General features: G+C 45.8%; 1 protein-coding gene across 1 annotated transcript; it reads right to left on the bottom strand.

The window, feature by feature from the left end:
- Positions 1–7,063: 7,063 nt before the first annotated feature.
- Positions 7,064–16,052, bottom strand: CFAP144 (cilia and flagella associated protein 144). Its single transcript, XM_069227783.1, has 4 exons — positions 15,369–16,052; positions 11,278–11,337; positions 8,996–9,099; positions 7,064–7,311 (listed from the first exon to the last, which is right to left on the bottom strand). Exons 1-4 carry the CDS (start codon positions 15,517–15,519, stop codon positions 7,198–7,200), a joined length of 429 nt encoding a protein of 142 aa, XP_069083884.1. The 5' UTR covers positions 15,520–16,052; the 3' UTR covers positions 7,064–7,197.
- Positions 16,053–19,623: the final 3,571 nt, after the last annotated feature.

Raw genomic sequence — 19,623 nt, 5'->3', positions numbered from 1 at the left:
GACATGCATGGCTAAAAGCTTTAGGATTTAGGCCAGAGATACAGCAAGAGGTGGTAAAAATCCCCTTCGATAAACAACATTTATTTGGGCCAGAAGTAGATACCTCAATAGATAAACTTAAAAAGGACTCAGAAACAGCTAAAGCTATGGGTGCATTATACACCACACCCAGTAGAGGTGCTTCTCGTAGGCCACAATTTAGGGGTGGTTTCAAACCATCCACCTCACAACAAAAACAAGGGCCACACTTCTTTTACAGAGTTTCATTCAGAGGCTCTTATAGAGGACCTAGTTATAGCGGAAGAGGTAAATCAGCCTCTCCCAGAGGTTCCTCTTCCTCAACAAAACAGTGACTTCTTACAAATCCCCACAGATCAATGGGTTCTATCAATTATCCAACATGGCTATTGTCTAGAACTCATTTCTACTCCACCAAACGTTCCCCCTCGTTCACACAGACTTACTCAGGAACATTCCCCTCTTAATAAAACAAGAGGTACAATCGGTACTACTCAAAGGAGCCATAGAGTGCCTATATCACGACAGGAATCCGGAGTATATTCACTATACTTCCTCATACAAAAGAAAGATGGTACTCTAAGACCAATTTTAGATCTCAGACCCCTCAATCGATACTTCCTTTCAGAACACTTTCATATGGTCACTCTACAAGACATCATTCCCCTACTACAAAAATAAGTTTACATTACAGTATTAGACCTCAAGGATGCTTTTTTCCACATTACCTTATATCCAGCACATCGAGAATACCTAAGGTTTGTCATAGCAGGAAAGCACTACCAATTCAAAATGCTGCCATTCAGGGTAACAACAGCACCAAGGGTGTTCACCAAATGCTTAGCAGTTGTTACAGCATTCCTCAGGAGACAACATATGCATGTTTTCCCATACTTAGACGACTGGCTCGTAAAAGCCACTACAATTCAAACTGGTCAACAACATACTCAATATACCATAGACATCCTACACAATCTAGGATTCACAATCAATTACCACAAATCTCACCTGCAACCAACACAGATACAACCATATCTGGGAACAATTCTAAACACTCAATCAGGATTAGCATATCCAAACCCAGTAAGGACCCAAACATTTCACAATCTCATATCTCAACTACAATACAACCACACTTATACAGTAAAGCTAGCGATGAAACTATTAGGAATGATGGCTTCATGCACAGCCGATGCAAGTCTGCACATGTGACCACTACAGCAGTGTCTTTCTCAACAATGGTCTCGGGCACAGGGTCAAATTCAGGATCTATTGTTGTTGGACCACCAGACTCACCCCCCTCTGCAATGGTGGAATTACACCAACCTATCAAAGGTGTGGCCATTTCAGGACCCTGTGCCTCAGACCACAATCACAGCAGATGCATCACTAATAGGTTGGGAGCTCATCTCAACAACCTCACTATACAGGGGGAAGGAAACTCAATTCAGCAGACTTTTTACATAACATATTTGGAATTACTAGCAGGGTTCCTAGCACTCAAAGCTTTTCAGACACAAATCACACACAAGGTAGTGTTAATACAGACAGACAATATGACCACAATGTATTATCTGCAAAACCGTGGGAGAGGGGGACTCATCTCCATTGTCCATTTTTGCACAGACAATTTGGAATTGGGCAATTCACAATCACATTCAATTACTAGCAAAGTATCTTCCAGGGATACACAATCAACTAGCGGACCTCTTAAGCATGATGCAGCAACAAGTCCACAAATGGGAATTTCGCCCACAAGTAATTCATCAATACTTCCAAATGTGGGGGACCCGAGACATAGACCTTTTCGCCACAAAAGAAAATGCAAAATGCCTGAGCTTCGCATCCAGGTACCCACATCCTCAATCCAAGGGATGAACTGGTCAGGGATATTTGTTTACACTTTTCCACCTCTCCCACTAATTCCATCTCCGAAAAAAAAAATATGAAACAAACTTCACTCACTATGATACTCATAGCTCCCACATGGGCACGTCAACATTGGTACACAACACTATTGGACCTGTCTGCAGTACCACATCACAAGATGCCAAACAGACCAGATTTGTTGACTCAAAGAAAAGGCCAAATTAGACATCCAAATCCCAGCACACTCAACCCGGCGATTTGGCTCCTGAAGTCATACAGTTTGGCTATTTACAACTTCCATCTGAGTGTATGGATATTCTAAAAGAAGCACGCAAACCCACAGCTAGACAATGTTATGCAGCTAAATGGAAACATTTTGGGGGTCATTCTAACCCTGGCGGTAAAAACCGCCAGGGCGAATGACCGCGGTAGCACCGCCAACAGGCTGGCGGTGCACCGCTGGGCATTCTGACCGCGGCGGTTCAGCCGCGGCCAGAAACGGAAAGTCGGCGGTGTACCGCCGACTTTCCGCTGCCCTTGAGAATCCTCCATGGCGGCGGAGCACGTGGGGATTCTGACACCCCCTACCGCCATCCTGTTCCTGGCGGGTCTCCCGCCAGGAACAGGATGGAGGTAGGGGGTGCCGCGGGGCCCCTGGTGGCCCCTGCAGTGCCCATGCCAATGGCATGGGCACTGCAAGGGTCCCCGTAAGAGGGCCCCAAAAAGAATTTCAGTGTCTGCCTAGCAGACGCTGAAATTCGCGACGGGTGCTACTCCATTCGGAGCCGGCTTCATCGTTGCTGGGTCTTTCCCGCTGTGCTGGCGGGCGGCCTTTTGGCGGTCGCCCGCCAGCACAGCGGGAAAGCCAGAATGGCCGCCGCGGTCATTTGGCGGTAACCGCATGGCGGTCAACCCAAAAATATTTATCAACTTGAAGCTTCAGTACAGGATATTATTTGCTATTTGCTACACTTCTAAAAGGTAAATCTGGCATATTCATCTGTTAGGATTCATTTAACACCTATAGCTGCTTACCGTCAAAACAGACAACAGATTTCACTGTTTAGGATTCCTGTTATAAAGGTCTTTACGAAAGGTCTTAAAAGGGTTATTCCACCCAGAGTCCTCCATTCTATGTGGAATCTTAATATTGTACGCAGAAGACTGATGGGGCCACCTTTTGAACCCATGCCTTCTTGTAATCTGCAGTTTCTGTCATGGAAAGTTGCTTTCTTGGTAGCAATCACTTCTTTAAGAAGAGTTAGCAAAATTCAAGCGTTCACTTTAGAAGAACCTTTCTTTCAAATCCATAAAGACAAATTAGTTCTTAGAACAAATCAAAAATTCCTACCAAAGGTGGTTTCACCTTTTTATATCAGTCAGTGGAATTGCCAGTCTTCTTTCCACAGCCAGATTCAGTTGGTGAAAGAGCTCTTCACTCCCTTGATGTTAAAAGAGCTGTCATGTACTATACAGACAGAATAAAAGATTTCAGAAAATCAAAACAACTCTTTGTGGCATTTGCAGAACCTCACAAAGGTAATTCTATTTCAAAACAGCAAGGATTAGGTGGATGGATAGTGAAGTGTATTCAAACTTGATATCTTAAAGCTAAAATACAGTAACCAAAAACTCGTAAAGCACATTCCATTAGGAAAAAGGGAGCTTCAATGGCATATTTAGGCAATATGCCAATGGTTGACATATGTAAAGCTGCCACATGGTCTGCACGACACAAATTTACTGAACGCTACTGTGTGGATGTGTTATCTTGCCAACAAGCAAACGTTGGACAAGCAGTACTTAGAACACTATTTCAAACGACTCCAACTCCTACAGACTAACCACCGCTTATTTTAGGAGGGGACTGCTTTACAGTCTATGCAAAGCATGTGTATCTACTGCTACACATGCCATTGAACGGAAAATGTTACTTACCCAGTAGGCATCTGTTCGTGGCATGTAGTGCTGTAGGTTCACATGCACCTTCCCTCCTCCTTGGGAGTCTGTGGCCGTTGTAGTGCATTATATTGTAAATATGTATATACATTGCATGGACATCTCCTTTCTTTACAATATATCTACATATACATTTATACACTCTTTACTTCACCCTTCTGCGGGAAAACAATCTAACAAAAGACTCGATGCCCATGCGCAGTATTACTGAGAGGAGGAGTCGCTTGGTCCCGTGACTCGAAAACCTTCTTCGAAGAAAAACAACTTGTAACACTCCAAGCTCAACACTAGATGGTGGACTTATGCAAATCATGTGAATCTGCAGCACTACATGCCACAAACAGATGTCTATTGGGTAAGTAACATTTTCCGTGTGTGTGTACGTGTGTATATATATATATATATATATATATATATATATATATATATATATATATACATACATATATATATATATATATATATATACATACATATATATATATATTTATTTTTTAATTAACCTTCAAACCAGCCTGCCGAGGCATGAACTACTGGTTTTGACGATGTTTGTTAACTGTTGCAAGGGAACTTGGTTATGAATGCAGATAAAACCAAAATAATGTTTTTGGGTAAAAAAAAAAGCACTTTATATGGTCTTTAAGAGGTAAAGAGCAAGAGGTAAATCCATGTAAGTATCTTAGTTTGCATTTTATGAGGAAGCTGGAATGTTGTGAAGATTTTCACTTACCTAAATTTATTGCCTCACTTTCTTGAGGAGCAGTTATGAAATGGGGGCACATTATCCCCTCCCTCTACTCAAAGCCTATGTGAGTAAATTACCCCATTTGGAGACCCGAGGGAGTAGCTGGGTGAAATGCATTTTAAATATACCTTTTAGAATCAATGATTCAGGCAAAAAAAATTGAATTACATTTTACGTCCTGGCCAGAGATAGTGGGTGTTTGTATGGTACATTTCCTTACTACATCATTTCAAGTCAAAACACAAATCCTAATAAAAGCCCATGTCTGGGTGAGAAGGAGGCCCAAAGCAGTAAAAGGAATCGGGCAAAAAACTGTCAAGTCACATAAGTAAATATTAGAACAGTCATATGCTACTCGGTAACATTGCTACTTGGGAACCTTTGCCAGCGACAGCAGCTCTCAATAGTTTGGCATTATCTACATCCGTCAGATACAAGGAATATTTACTAAAGAAACTATCAAGTGCTTCACTTTAACATTCTCAGAAAATTTCACCCATGGGCTATAAGATTATTAATTATGAAATGTTAACCCTTTGTCTGGGATGTAATGAAATATTTCCTGTACCAGGTTTTTGTTCCAAGTTGTAGGCAATAGAAGGGATCTCTCTGTACATAAATATCAAATGTTCAATTACCTATGTGCTAATTGCTTGTGATTTAGTCTTAGTTATTTATGGGGGGTGTCCAAATGATAGAGCTCATTAAAATGATCAGCACATATCTGAACTTTCCTCTGGCTATTTGACTCCAGCCCGCTCCTATAGTACCTACTTCTATCAAGTTACGAGCAGGATTTTCCAGAGCCATTTGGGCCAGAAATATACCTACTTGTTCACCTTCTTGATGAATGCTGGTCCGTAGAGTCATACCAATTTTTTTACAGCTTTTGCAAGATCAATTTGAAGCTTAGTTCTTTGTTGCTGATTCAATGCTCATATAAATGTGGGAAGAGCTCATATCTGCCCGCATGTCTTAGTTTTAAAAGCCTGCTAGATAAGACTGATCTACAGAACCCACGTTTTCATGAAAGAATAGCATAATGAAATCTTCCATGCGGCTCATAAACTCAGGAATAATCAAGAGCTGCTTATTAAACTTTCAGTGAGGTCCCCTCAGCTGGGTGCCTCCCTTCTGGAGCATGATCTGAAAGACTTGGAGGAAGATATCTTTTTTTTAATGCTTTTGAAACAATAGTTGAGAGGTCGATCCTTGTTAACCCGAGTGACAAGTGTTATAAATACCCATAGGATTACAATGACGCCACATAGCCGATACACCCCAGACTTCACACAATGAGTAGACGTCTTTCGCTGTTCGAGGTTTATTCTGGGCTCTTTTCTTATTAGACGAAATAAGGAACAGCATGAGAAGAAATTTGAAATTACCTCCAATAAGAATTTTTTTCTAGGGCTGATGGACAGATGTTAAAGTAGTTCAAAAAGTGATGATGGGTTATCTGTGATGCGGCCATAGTAATTACACAAAGAGAAAAAAAAGATTTCTACGAGCAGCATAGTACCACGTAGCAACATCCCTCAGCAATATATTTGACTTGCTGAATGTTCCTGGGATTTGATTGTTAAAAAAAAGAATAACAATTCTGTGATGGGAAGCTGTTTCAGATTAATAAAATTGATTTTGAAGCCAATTATGCTTCAACACGCAACTGACATTCGCTCACGTTCCACTCTACGGTGACATCACAGAGTGACAGCTTGCCCTAGAACTTTCTGCAAACAAAAGCATCCACTCACCCATACTTCCATTCTAAGAAGGTAAATCCCTGAGTGGTGAATCAAAAATCCTTAGACTAAGTAAAACCAGATCAGCACTGTCCAGTGTACTGATTTCACCACTGCCAAGTAGTTATCCTAGGCCAACACCCAAAACTTATGATGGTTACGCCTCACAGACCAACCATCAGGTGAAGGGGCCTGAGAAGATCACAGGAGAGCCATCCTCGAAGAAATGACCGTCCATGCAGAAAACGTCAGCCTATTTAAGGACCATCAGACAGTCATTTTGAGACAGTCGCTGGAACGGCCTTGGATGGGTGGAAACCTCATCTCATGTATTTTCACCCAGCTGAGCTCTACTAACTACAAGGCAAGACCAGTGTCCAGTCAGCCAGAGTGCACCCTCAGCCTCATTCCAGAGCAGGTAATATTTGCTCTTTACTATCCAAAAAAGAATGCTGTTCCAGGAAGTTGATGCAGAGACAGTTTTCAATATTTACTTGGTACGTGACCACAAGCCTGAGCACTTCTTATGGGGTTTCCTTGTGCACAGCCATCTTGCTTCCATATGTAAGGAAAACTAACTATACATATAGTACATTAATCTGGGGGTTGACACTGTCAAAGAGATGGGGGTTTGTCAGTTCCAAGTTTTTGGAAGAATAATCTTTCCATGTCTTGTTACCTTTTTTTGCGGCCAGTTACACAAATTTCACACTGAATCAACCACAAATAAGATTGCAACAATGTATTATATCTTACAATTTACACATTTAACCCTCTCCTTCCATTACACCCACCCCCCACCCTTGTCTCCTGCCCATGGGCATAACCCTTTCCAAGGGCTAATGTACGTTCCATGAGAATCTACTGCAGATTCACGGTCTGCTCCTTCTGACACCAAGCAGCCTCCATGTACTTTGTGATTTCAGTTTTAAAGCGATGGAAGTTCAGCCGGCGGTCATTCACATCTCTGTTTATCTAAAAATGAATGGCAACAGAAAGGATCAGGATGATTCTGGCTGCTGGATTGGAATTTGCTTTGTTCATGTAAAAGCAGAGGGCCTTACCCATCTACTGGGGAGCAGACTGCAAGGATGCATGACAGAGTTTGGAGACAGCAGATGAGAAAGAAAGCCTGATTTTATGGGCATCACAAGATGGGTAATGAACCACAAGTAACAGAGGACAAGAATCTGCCTGAGACCAGAGAACTATTGTAGGATAAAGGCAAATGAAGAACGTCAAAGAGCAACAGGTGAGGGGTTGGCAAGAGACTTCAGAGCTAACAGCAAAATGGCCTATAGATGATGTCAAAGAGCAACAAGAGACAAGGGATGAGGGGGTTTGGGAATCATGAGAAGAAAATGGAAAATAAAGAATCTCAAAGAGTACTGGAAGAGAAATTATGTGTATGAGACTTCAGAGATCTGCGAGAGGAAAAAAGGCAACTAAATAGCATTGTGGTGAAAGACTGACAAGACATGAATAGGTCCAATACAGATTTTCAAACATCAGGAGAGACAAAGAATAACCAAGATTTTGGCAAGGTTGGTGATGGATCACCGGGAGGAGCTAGTGGAGGCAGGAGAGGTGCTAAGCGCTATACTGTGCTGGAGATGATAGGACACCTGGTACGGATCACAAGGACACCTCGTATGGATCATGGGGACTGGTGGGTATAGGTTGGGGTTAGGGGCTACAGACAAGGCAATGCCAGAGATGGGATACAGGTCTCAGACAGCTGCTGGAGGCAGGAGTAGGGCTATGGATCACAGGGTGCTGGATGTGGCAGGATATGGGATGAAGAATACCAAGCTGGTGGGGTCTGGATTTAGAGCTGGAGGTGACTAGATACAGAATAAGGACCTCAAGGAGATCGGAGAGGCATGAGATCAGTTGGAGATCACAAGCTAGTTAGAGACTGGATGTGGGTCACAGGTAGCAGGTTGATGCAGGAGACGGATCTGAAGGTCACAGGTAGCTGGAGATTGCTGGATAGGGGTCGCAGGGCGTAGACAGAGGCAGGAGATGTGCTAGAGGTTACGTAGAGTTAGAAGTTGGAGGTAGGATACGGTTGCTGTTGGACACTGGTTATACAGAGCTAAAAGAGGCAGGTGACAAGCCAGGGACTCCAGAGCCCCTAGGAGGAAGGAGATAAGTCATGGGTGCAGCTACAGGTTACAGACAGAGACAGACAACCAATCCAGAGTTTCAGGCAGCCAGGGCAAGCAGAAGATGGACAAAGAATTTTAGAGAGAATGACAGGATGAAAGAATCAGTTGAGATATTTAAGAGAGTCGGAGAAGACAAGGGACAAACATTAGATATCAAAGGCAAAAGACAGAGCTCAAAGTTCAGAGATAAGGCAGGTGGGAGAAAGGCCTAGGAAGATGGAGCCATGAAAAGCAGAGAGGTGGCTAGAGGAAAAAAAAGGCACAAATAAACCAAGCTTAAGATGCAGAATATGAAGAAGAAAATTAAACCTTTGAAAACCGGAGATGGTTCCGAAATGTACGACAGCTGCAGGAGATATAAGATGGGAGAAGGAAGGAATTCTAGTAGAGTAGTCAATAAAGGAGTGATGTCTCTGCACACATCAATAATCCCCTGAAAGGGAGCATCCCAACCATTCCCTGCCTGCAGAGGTCAGCACAGCACTCACCAGGGGAGCAGAGTACCAGCCAATCTCCTGACTGGTGGTCTGCGGTTCTGTGTACTTCTTGGTGGGTTCCAGCGCAGCTTGGTGGATTGCGGTCAGGAAGCTTTCTGTGGGTGAGAACACGTCAAGTTACACACAGCAGTCAGACGGGCTGCAACCGTCCAAAGGAACTGTGGGAGGCTACTATGGCTGATGGTTCTGAAGCAAAATGGACCGGGAGGAGAAGCGAGAGGACCCAGGCAATCTGCAGCACCACATCCTTGAAGGAGACAGCCGCAGGCCACCATCACCTAACTTAGCTATGGTAAGTAGAGGGTGGGAGCAGGGCACAGTCAGATTACTGATTGACTTGTAATGATTCTTTTCCAGATAGTTTAATCTTTTCTTTTAGAACAGATTAAACATCACGTCCGTGTCGCGCCTTCATAAACATCTTTCTCGCCCCCGCTACAGTGATATCCTTCCACCAGAATCAGAGGTTGACAAAATGTCTTCTAATGTGTTTGACCCCCTAGTTGACCTCCCTCACAGGAAGTGTCATCACATTACATTTGACTCTGATAATGGGCCAAAATAAACACATGTATAAACAATTCTTTATTGAAAGCATGAGACCGCAGGAGGTTAATAATTAGAAAATGATAAGTAGAAATAACCAGATATAAGAACCATAAAGAGATGGAGGCGGACTTAATATGGAAAGAGAAAATGGTTGAAATTACAGGGGTGCAAGCAGATGGATGCCCTCTGACTGCCTCTAGCCGCTTCCTTTTCACTCTAAGTGCAGTTGCATGAACAAAGGTGCACGATAAACAGGCACTTCTTGCTAACGCATCATGATCAGTGCTTAATTTGAAGTGTGGCTGCAGGTGGGGCACCGGTACTCATGTTAGGAACCAGCACTTATTTTTCCTCACCAGACTGACCAAGAGCAAGAGAGGGCAAACACACCAAGGGTGGAAGTAGGAGGAACAGAAAGATGGAAAAACAATGCCAAAGAGAGAAAACGAACCTGCAGGAGTGAGATAGAGGGGGAAAGGTTGCCTGGTGGTGAACGAGAAGACCATGAGGTGGACTCAAGAGCTTGCGGTCTTGGTGTTTAGCACTGTGACCACGGATAGCACCGGCTGTGGGCTTCTGAGCAAACCTCTGGGCCCAGCACCTCTTCTTTCACAAATGAAGCAATAGTCATGATATGGACAGGGCTGGGGCACTTCATAGCAGTCTTCATACCCGGAGTTTACTGGAGTATGGACATGTTTTGTTCCTTGGATTCTACAGCCGAAGGCTTCCACCATGTGACTCAGTTACCAGATGGGGAAAGGATGGGATCACCTGCTGAAGATTCGCCAGTTGAAAGACCTGCCTCCTGGCCATTGCAGATCTGGCCTGAGTGCTGGTGTCAGACTTCACTCAACGGAGGGTGGTGGTTGCGTGCACAGAACTAGGGAATCATAACTAATCATAATCATAATTTCTGAGATCAAGTGCTCCAGATGTGGATACAAGAGGAGCTCCTTCCTGTCTGCAAGAAAGATTGCTTTGATTGTTACCAACTGTGTAATATAAAGGACCATCCGTGGGGCCATATATTCAATTTTCACTGTTTTTGCCTTGCACTGCCCCCACACAAAAGACTAGAAAGGGGTTTTATGGTGGCAGGAGTGTGCAAAGCTCTGCTGTCAGCCAACTCGTGGAACACTCCTCGAAAACTGATGTGCGGCAAGTATGAAAAAGTCACAGGTAAGTCAAGTAATCTTGATCAATGTAGTAATGCCATCTTTATCAACATGGATGGTAGTAAGTAGAGGCTCTATGGACAACACCTGGAAGAGGCTATCTCTCCCGGCTGAAGCAAGGAAAGAGCAGGCTTGGAAGAGGCGAGGACCCTCAAAGGGCGCATAGAGGCTTCTGGAACCCTCGCATTCAAGATCCTCATGTTTTATAAGCTGAGGATGGATGAAATAGTGAGTCCTTGTTTAGTTCTGGCCCATAGATCAAGAGATGCAGACTGTCTAAACCAACTTAATAAGGCAGTGGTTATTTTGCTGCGTAAACTTTAAACTGCATGAAAACAGAAAGGCTACAATTGTGCTGAAAATATAGTTTAGTTAAAAATATAATATATAGCAAAACACAATTCAAAACAATTAGGGAAAAAGTATAAAAAATACGAAGAAGATATAACAAACAGAAGCAGCAAACACCCATTTATTCATAAACATTAGCACAGTTCGCCACCAATTCTGGACAGTCGCAAAGTCAAGGGAAGCAGAGGTTCTTACCATCTACGACTTCCTCCAAGTTATCATGCCAAGACATGGGCTTTCCAGCCACCACCTCAACTGTGTGAAAAGAAAAGAGAATGGGTCAGGTCCAAAGAAGAAAGGATCAAAGAGTCAAAAAAATCCAAGGGTACATCTGACGTCAGTTTCTGAGAATTGAATGAGGAAACATACTTCCGGGTCAGACTTCATGCCAATCACGGAGAGAAAGAGAGCAAAGACTCTAGCACACTGCATTGCACATCAACCACAGAGACTTAACTCAAGCACACACTGGAAGAAGGTGGAGACAGACTTCCAGCATACACTGCATGCTAATTACTCAATGAAGGAATCAAAGCTCACTTCATACCAATCACTGAGAGATGGCGAAGACAAACAGCCATAGAACACTGCACATCACTCACTGAGAAGAGACAGATCTCACTACACATCAATTACAGCGAGATGGAGACAAACAACCAGCATATACTGCAAATCAATAAATTAGGGAAAGGGACAGAACTCGAGCACACACTATACCCCAGTCACGGAGATGGAACTCAGCCACACCTCGCACATCAAACACTGAGAAATTAAGGTGCAGACAGACTTCCAGCAAACACTGCCTGCCAATCAATCAGAAAAGGAGACAGAACTCACCACATCAAACACAGAGAGAAGAATGTGGAGACAAGCAACCAGTGCACACTGCATGCCAATCACTTACAGAAGGAAGCTGGGCTCCAGCACACACTACACCTCAATCACAGACACAGAACTCAAGCACACACTGAACATCACACAGAGAGAAGAATGTGGAGACAAGCAACCAGTGCTCACTGCATGCCAATCCCTTACAGAAGGAAAAAGGCATCCAGCACACACTACACCTCAATCACAGAGGCAGAACTCAAGCACACACTAAACATCAAACACAAAGAGAAGAATGTGGAGACACGCAACCAGTGCACACTGCATGCCAATCACTTACAGAAGGATACAGGGCTCCAGCACACACTACACCTCAATCACAGAGACAGAACTCAAGCACACACTGAACATCAAACAGAGAGAAGAATGTGGAGACAAGCAACCATTGCACACTGCATGCCAATCACTTACAGAAGGATACAGGGCTCCAGCACACACTACACCTCAATCACAGAGACAGAACTCAAGCACACACTGAACATCAAACACAGAGAGAAGAATGTGGAGACAAACAACCATTGCACACTGCATGCCAATCACTTACAGAAGGATACAGGGCTCCAGCACACACTACACCTCAATCACAGAGACAGAACTCAAGCACACACTGAACATCAAACACAGAGAGAAGAATGTGGAGACAAGCAACCATTGCACACTGCATGCCAATCACTTACAGAAGGAAACAGGGCTCCAGCACACACTACACCTCAATCACAGAGACAGAACTCAAGCACACACTGAACATCAAACACAGAGAGAAGAATGTGGAGACAAGCAACCATTGCACACTGCATGCCAATCACTTACAGAAGGAAACAGGCCTCCAGCACACACTACCCCTCAATCACAGAGACAGAACTCAAGCACACACTGAACATCAAACACAGAGAGAAGAATGTGGAGACAAGCAACCATTGCACACTGCATGCCAATCACTTACAGAAGGAAGCTGGGCTCCAGCACACACTACACCTCAATCACAGAGACAGAACTCAAGCACACACTGAACATCAAACAGAGAGAAGAATGTGGAGACAAACAGCCAGATTACACTGCATGCCAATCACTTACAGAAGGAAACAGACATCTCTGCACATTAATCACTGAGAAATGGAGACGGAATTCCAGTGCACAGCTTGCCTATCACTGAGACACAGACACAACTTTAGCTTGCACTGCATATCAGTCACTGAAACAGAGACACAAGTCCAATACGCACAGCACGTCAGTCACTGAGAAACAGAACCAGAACCCCAGCACAATAGCACATACTGCACATCAGCCACGGAGAACCAGAAACAGCTACAGTACACAGAGCTCATACATCACTGAGTAACAAAGACGACACATTACTCGCACCACACATCATTCACTGGGAAATAACTCCAGCAACACCACATCGCAATCACTGAGACAGAGACAACGGACCACCAACCAGCTACCTCTCCTATCACGCATTGGTTTATGCTGGTCTGTGAGTCTGACCAGCTCTCTCCTGCCTTTTGGCAAAACTTGCCCTACAGAAATAGCAGGAGTGTGAGTAGGAAGGGAGGGGTAAAGCGGGGGCATGTGAGTGTATACCTCACTGTCTGTGTGTATGTGCGTGGCACTCTAAGAGGGGCATTGTCAAGGCTGTCAGAGAGAGGCCGCTTTGTTGATTTTAAGAAGGCATCTGTGGGGGAGGTTGGGGTTGGCACTGTGGCACATGTGTGGGCATCGTGGCAGTGAGTAGCTGCGGAAGTCCCAGGTAGTGAGGCCGGCACAGAGGTGTATGGCGTGGGGGTGGCTCCGGGTACAGCTGGAGGTTTGGGTAAGTCTGAGGCTGCAGATGTGGGGGTGGGTGCAGGTCACAAGGGGTCAGCGCGCATGCTCGTGCACGGCGGCGGCTGGTGTGCTCAGTCGGGAGAGTGGGTTGTGCGTGGATGGAGGGCCCCAATGTTGGAGGATTTCAACCGTGTACAGTGGTTTGTGGAGAGTGACGGAGGGCTGGGAGTGGGGTGTGTAGCATCGCTGGGGTAAGGCTGTGCGGGTGCCAGAGTATGGAGGGGTGACTCTTGAGTGGCAAAATGAAAAAGGGGTTGGACTCTGTTTTCTGCAGGTAACATTGTGTCAGTGTGGAGTTAGTCCTCCACCTTCCCGCCTCTTTCTCTTGTGAAATACATTGATGTCATACCCTCTTGTGATACAGATGTACCTTCTTGTGATGGTGATTATGTTATACCCTCGGTGAAAGGGACTGACGCCATAACGCCTTGTGATACTGATTCATGTTACACCCTCTTACGACACAGCGAGTATTTCACCCCAGGTACCCTCTAATCCTTGTGAACTGATGTTACAATCTCTTCTCACAGAGTTGATTGTGTACCCTTTCTGATAGAGAAGCCAACCCCTTGAACCCTTTTACCCTTGTCATATACACGAGATGTTATTAGATCTATACCCTCAGGTGACACAGATGCTTTACTCTCTTACCTTTATGAAGTGGATTGATGTTATAACATGTCGTACAGACGATGTTATACCTTGTGTACCCCCTTGTGATGTGAAAGCCTTTGTACCCTCTTCTGAAACAGAACATTTGATACCCTTGATACCCGTTTGTTATTAGGATAATTGTCTCTCTTCGACCTCCTGTACTACAGATGATTTACCCCATAACTCTTGTAAAAGGGTTTGCTGCTATAACCTCTTGTCACAGAGATATTATACCCTTTGTACTCTCTTGTGATAGATGATGTTATACCCTTTATACTCTATTGTGATAGATGACGTTATACCCTTTGTACCCTCTTATGATAGAGATGGTGCTATACCCTCTATGCCCGCTGGTGCTGTAGATGCAGTACCCTCTTTCCCTTGTAAAAGGGTTTGCTGCTATAACCTCTTGTCATAGAAATGATGTTACACCCTTTGTACCCTCTTGTGATAGATGATGTTATAGTTGTTGTACCCTCTTGTCATACACTTGAAGTTGTACCCTTTGCACCTTCTTGTGATATTAATTCCTCTGTGACCTCTTGTGATAGTTATACCCCTGACTCTTGTGAAATGGGTTGATGGTAAAACTTCTTGTCACAGAGATGATGCCATACCCTCTATGCCCGCTTGTGATGTAAATGCAGTACCCTCTTACTCTTGTGAAATGGGTTGATGGTAAAACTTGTCAAAGGGATGATGTTGTACCCTTTGTACCCTCTTGTCACAGAGATGATGCCATACCCTCTATGCCCGCTTGTGATGTAAATGCAGTAACCTGTTACCCTTGTGAAATGGATTGATGTAATCTACCTTCTTGTCACAGAGCTGATGATATACCCTTTGTACCCTCCTATGTTAGAGATGGTGCTATACCCTCTAAGCCCACTTGTGATATAGCTGCAGTACCCTCTTACCCTTGTGAAATGGGTTGATGTTGAACTCTGTGTACAGCTTCTGGCTCCTTTTCTCCTTCTTGACGGTCTCGCTCTGGATGGCGTTCAGCACCACCTGGTTGAGGGGGGCCTTCTCCCGGCCCCCAGGGGCCCCGGCGCCGTGCCCTGCCATTTTGCCCTCAGACCCGTGCTAGTTACAACAGGTTATTGTGACCTCCTGGACTGGCCTTGCCGTGGTGGCTAGGTCTCTTGCCCCTGTCCTCTCGCTCTGCTTATGGGGGCGCCTTGTGCTCTCTAGACCAGACCCCCAGGGTCTGCCCCCGTTCTAGGGCTGGTAACCTCACCTATGCGCCTTCTCTGGTACCAAATGGGCCTGGTTCTTCTTCTCTTCCCCTGTCCTCCACTGGTCCTCTGCCCTCCCTCTGCCTTCTCTTTCTCTTCACCTCTCCTTCTGTGTCTTCTTTTCCTCCACTCTCTCCTCCTCTGCCCCTCTCCTTCCTCTGCCCTCTACTCTTCTGTTCACCCCTGCAATTCGTCTTTTTCTCCCTTTGCTCCTTCAGGTGTCCGCCTCCTTCTCCCCTCTTCTGTTATCCTTTCTCTGCTGCCTTCTCTACCTTCCTTGGGCCCTCCTCACCTGTGCCCTCTGCCCTCCTCCACTGCCCTCCTCCACTGCCCTCCAAGGCTCTCTCGCTACAGTGTTTACCGTCTCCTGGCAACAGGGATGGACACGCCCCTCGCCGCGCGTACCGAGACAGGGGCGTGGCGAGCCATAGTCAGAGCCCCGCCTCCTTCACAACTAATCTTCTGCCCGTAGACACAAAAGACAGACTGCGAGGGACACGCTGTGTTTGAGACAGGGGCGGGGAGCGGCGCTGCCCTTGTAATGCCCACACCGTCTCCAGTGCAAGCGTCACTCAGGGCAACCCGCACCGGAGATTACAAGTGCATTCTTCTGGCTTACCCGCCCGTAATGAGGGCAGTGCCGGAATTGGTAAAAAAAAAACATACTGGGAACCCTAAATTGGGGGGTCGCGGTGTGACAGAGGAAAGCGGTAGAGAGGGTTTGTGAGAAAGTAGCCTCTTTCTAGCCTTGTTACCCCCACTTTAGGCCTGTTTGTGAGTGTATGTCAGGGTGTTTTCACTGTCTCACTGGGATCCTGCTAGCCAGGGCCCAGTGCTCATAGTGAAAACCCTATGTTTTCAGTATGTTTGTTATGTGTCACTGGGACCCTGCTAGTCAGGACCCCAGTCCTCATAAGTTTGTGGCCTATATGTATGTGTTACCTGTGTAGTGACTAACTGTCTCACTGAGGCTCTGCTAATCAGAACCTCAGTGGTTATGCTCTCTCATTTCTTTCAAATTGTCACTAACAGGCTAGTGACCAATTTTACCAATTCACATTGGCTTACTGGAACACCCTTATAATTCCCTAGTATATGGTACTGAGGTACCCAGGGTATTGGGGTTCCAGGAGATCCCTATGGGCTGCAGCATTTCTTTTGCCACCCATAGGGAGCTCTGACAATTCTTACACAGGCCTGCCACTGCAGCCTGAGTGAAATAACGTCCACGTTATTTCACAGCCATTTTACACTGCACTTAAGTAACTTATAAGTCACCTATATGTCTAACCTTTACCTGGTAAAGGTTAGGTGCAAAGTTACTTAGTGTGAGGGCACCCTGGCACTAGCCAAGGTGCCCCCACATTGTTCAGGGCCAATTCCCCGGACTTTGTGAGTGCGGGGACACCATTACACGCGTGCACTACATATAGGTCACTACCTATATGTAGCTTCACAATGGTAACTCCGAATATGGCCATGTAACATGTCTATGATCATGGAATTGCCCCCTCTATGCCATCCTGGCATTGTTGGCACAATCCCATGATCCCACGGGTCTCTAGCACAGACCCTGGTACTGCCAAACTGCCTTTCCTGGGGTTTCACTGCAGCTGCTGCTGCTGCCAACCCCTCAGACAGGTTTCTGCCCTCCTGGGGTCAAGCCAGGCTTGTCCCAGGATGGCAGAACAAAGGACGTCCTCTGAGAGAGGGTGTTACACCCTCTCCCTTTGGAAAATGGTGTGAAGGCAGGGGAGGAGTAGCCTCCCCCAGCCTCTGGAAATGCTTTCATGGGCACATTTGGTGCCCATTTCTGCATAAGCCAGTCTACACCGGTTCAGGGACCCCTTAGCCCTGCTCTGGCGCGAAACTGGACAAAGGAAAGGGGAGTGACCACTCCCCTGACCTGCACCTCCCCTGGGAGGTGTCCAGAGCTCCTCCAGTGTGCTCCAGACCTCTGCCATCTTGGAAACAGAGGTGCTGCTGGCACACTGGACTGCCAGTGCCACCCGGTGACGTCAGAGACTCCTTCTGATAGGCTCCTTCAGGTGTTGCTAGCCTATCCTCTCTCCTAGGTAGCCAAACCCTCTTTTCTGGCTATTTAGGGTCTCTGTCTCTGGGGAAACTTTAGATAACGAATGCAAGAGCTCATCCGAGTTCCTCTGCATCTCTCTCTTCACCTTCTGCCAAGGAATCGACTGCTGACCGCGCTGGAAGCCTGCAAACCTGCAACATAGTAGCAAAGACGACTACTGCAACTCTATAACGCTGATCCTGCCGCCTTCTCGACTGTTTTCCTGGTGGTGCATGCTGTGGGGGTAGTCTGCCTCCTCTCTGCACTAGAAGCTCCAAAGAAATCTCCCGTGGGTCGACGGAATCTTCCCCCTGCAACCGCAGGCACCAAAAAGCTGCATTACCGGTCCCTTGGGTCTCATCTCAGCACGACGAGCGAGGTCCCTCGAATCCAGCAACTCTGTCCAAGTGACCCCCACAGTCCAGTGACTCTTCAGTCCAAGTTTGGTGGAGGTAAGTCCTTGCCTCACCTCGCTAGACTGCATTGCTGGGAACTGCGACTTTTGCAGCTACTCCGGCCCCTGTGCACTTCCGGCGGAAATCCTTTGTGCACAGCCAAGCCTGGGTCCACGGCACTCTAACCTGCATTGCACAACTTTCTAAGTTGGTCTCCGGCGACGTGGGACTCCTTTGTGTAACTTCGGGTGAGCACCGTTTCACGCATCCTCGTAGTGCCTGTTTCTGGCACTTCTCCGGGTGCTACCTGCTGCTGAGAGGGCTCCTTGTCTTGCTCGACGTCCCCTCTACCTCCTGGCGCAATTTGCGACATCCTGGTCCTTCCTGGGCCACAGCAGCGTCCAAAAACGCTAACCGCACGATTTGCAGCTAGCAAGGCTTGTTGGCGTTCTTTCGGCGGGAAAACACTTCTGCACGACTCTCCACAGCGAGAGGGATCCGTCCACCAAAGGGGAAGTCTCTAGCCCTTTTCGTTCCTGCAGAAACCTCAGCTCCTTCTGTCCAGTAGAAGCTTCTTTGCACCCACAGCTGGCATTTCCTGGGCATCTGCCCATCTCCGACTTGCTTGTGACTTTTGGACTTGGTCCCCTTGTTCCACAGGTACCCTCGACTGGAAATCCATTGTTGTTGCATTGTTGGTTTGTGTCTTTCCTGCCTTATTCCCCTATCACGACTTCTTTGTCCTTTGGGGAACTTTAGTGCACTTTGCACTCACTTTTCAGGGTCTTGGGGTGGGCTATTTTTCTAACCCTCACTATTTTCTAATAGTCCCAGGGACCCTCTACAAGGTCACATAGGTTTGGGGTCCATTCGTGGTTCGCATTCCACTTTTGGAGTATATGGTTTGTGTTGCCCCTATCCCTATGTGTCCCCATTGCATCCTATTGTAACTATACATTGTTTGCACTGTTTTCTAAGACTATACTGCATATTTTTGGTATTGTGTACATATATCTTGTGTATATTTCCTATCCTCTCACTGAGGGTACACTCTAAGATACTTTGGCATATTGTCATAAAAATAAAGTACCTTTATTTTTAGTATAACTGTGTATTGTGTTTTCTTATGATATTGTGCATATGACACTAAGTGGTACTGTAGTAGCTTCACACGTCTCCTAGTTCAGCCTAAGCTGCTCTGCTAAGCTACCATTATCTATCAGCCTAAGCTGCTAGACACCCTATACACTAATAAGGGATAACTGGGCCTGGTGCAAGGTGCAAGTACCCCTTGGTACTCATTACAAGCAAGTCCAGCCTCCTACATTGGTTGTGCAGCGGTGGGATAAGTGCTTTGAGACTACTTACCACTCTTGTCATTGTACTTTTCATAAGAGAAAAATATACAAAACAAGTTCAGTGTATATACACATAACCAAAAAGTTTTGCATTTCCTCTTTTCACT

This window comes from Pleurodeles waltl, chromosome 4_1 (genome assembly GCF_031143425.1).
Source record: "Pleurodeles waltl isolate 20211129_DDA chromosome 4_1, aPleWal1.hap1.20221129, whole genome shotgun sequence".
Taxonomy (NCBI): Eukaryota; Metazoa; Chordata; class Amphibia; order Caudata; family Salamandridae; genus Pleurodeles; species Pleurodeles waltl.
Note: the sequence above shows the minus strand (reverse complement) of the source record. Positions and strands in the feature narration are given on the sequence as shown.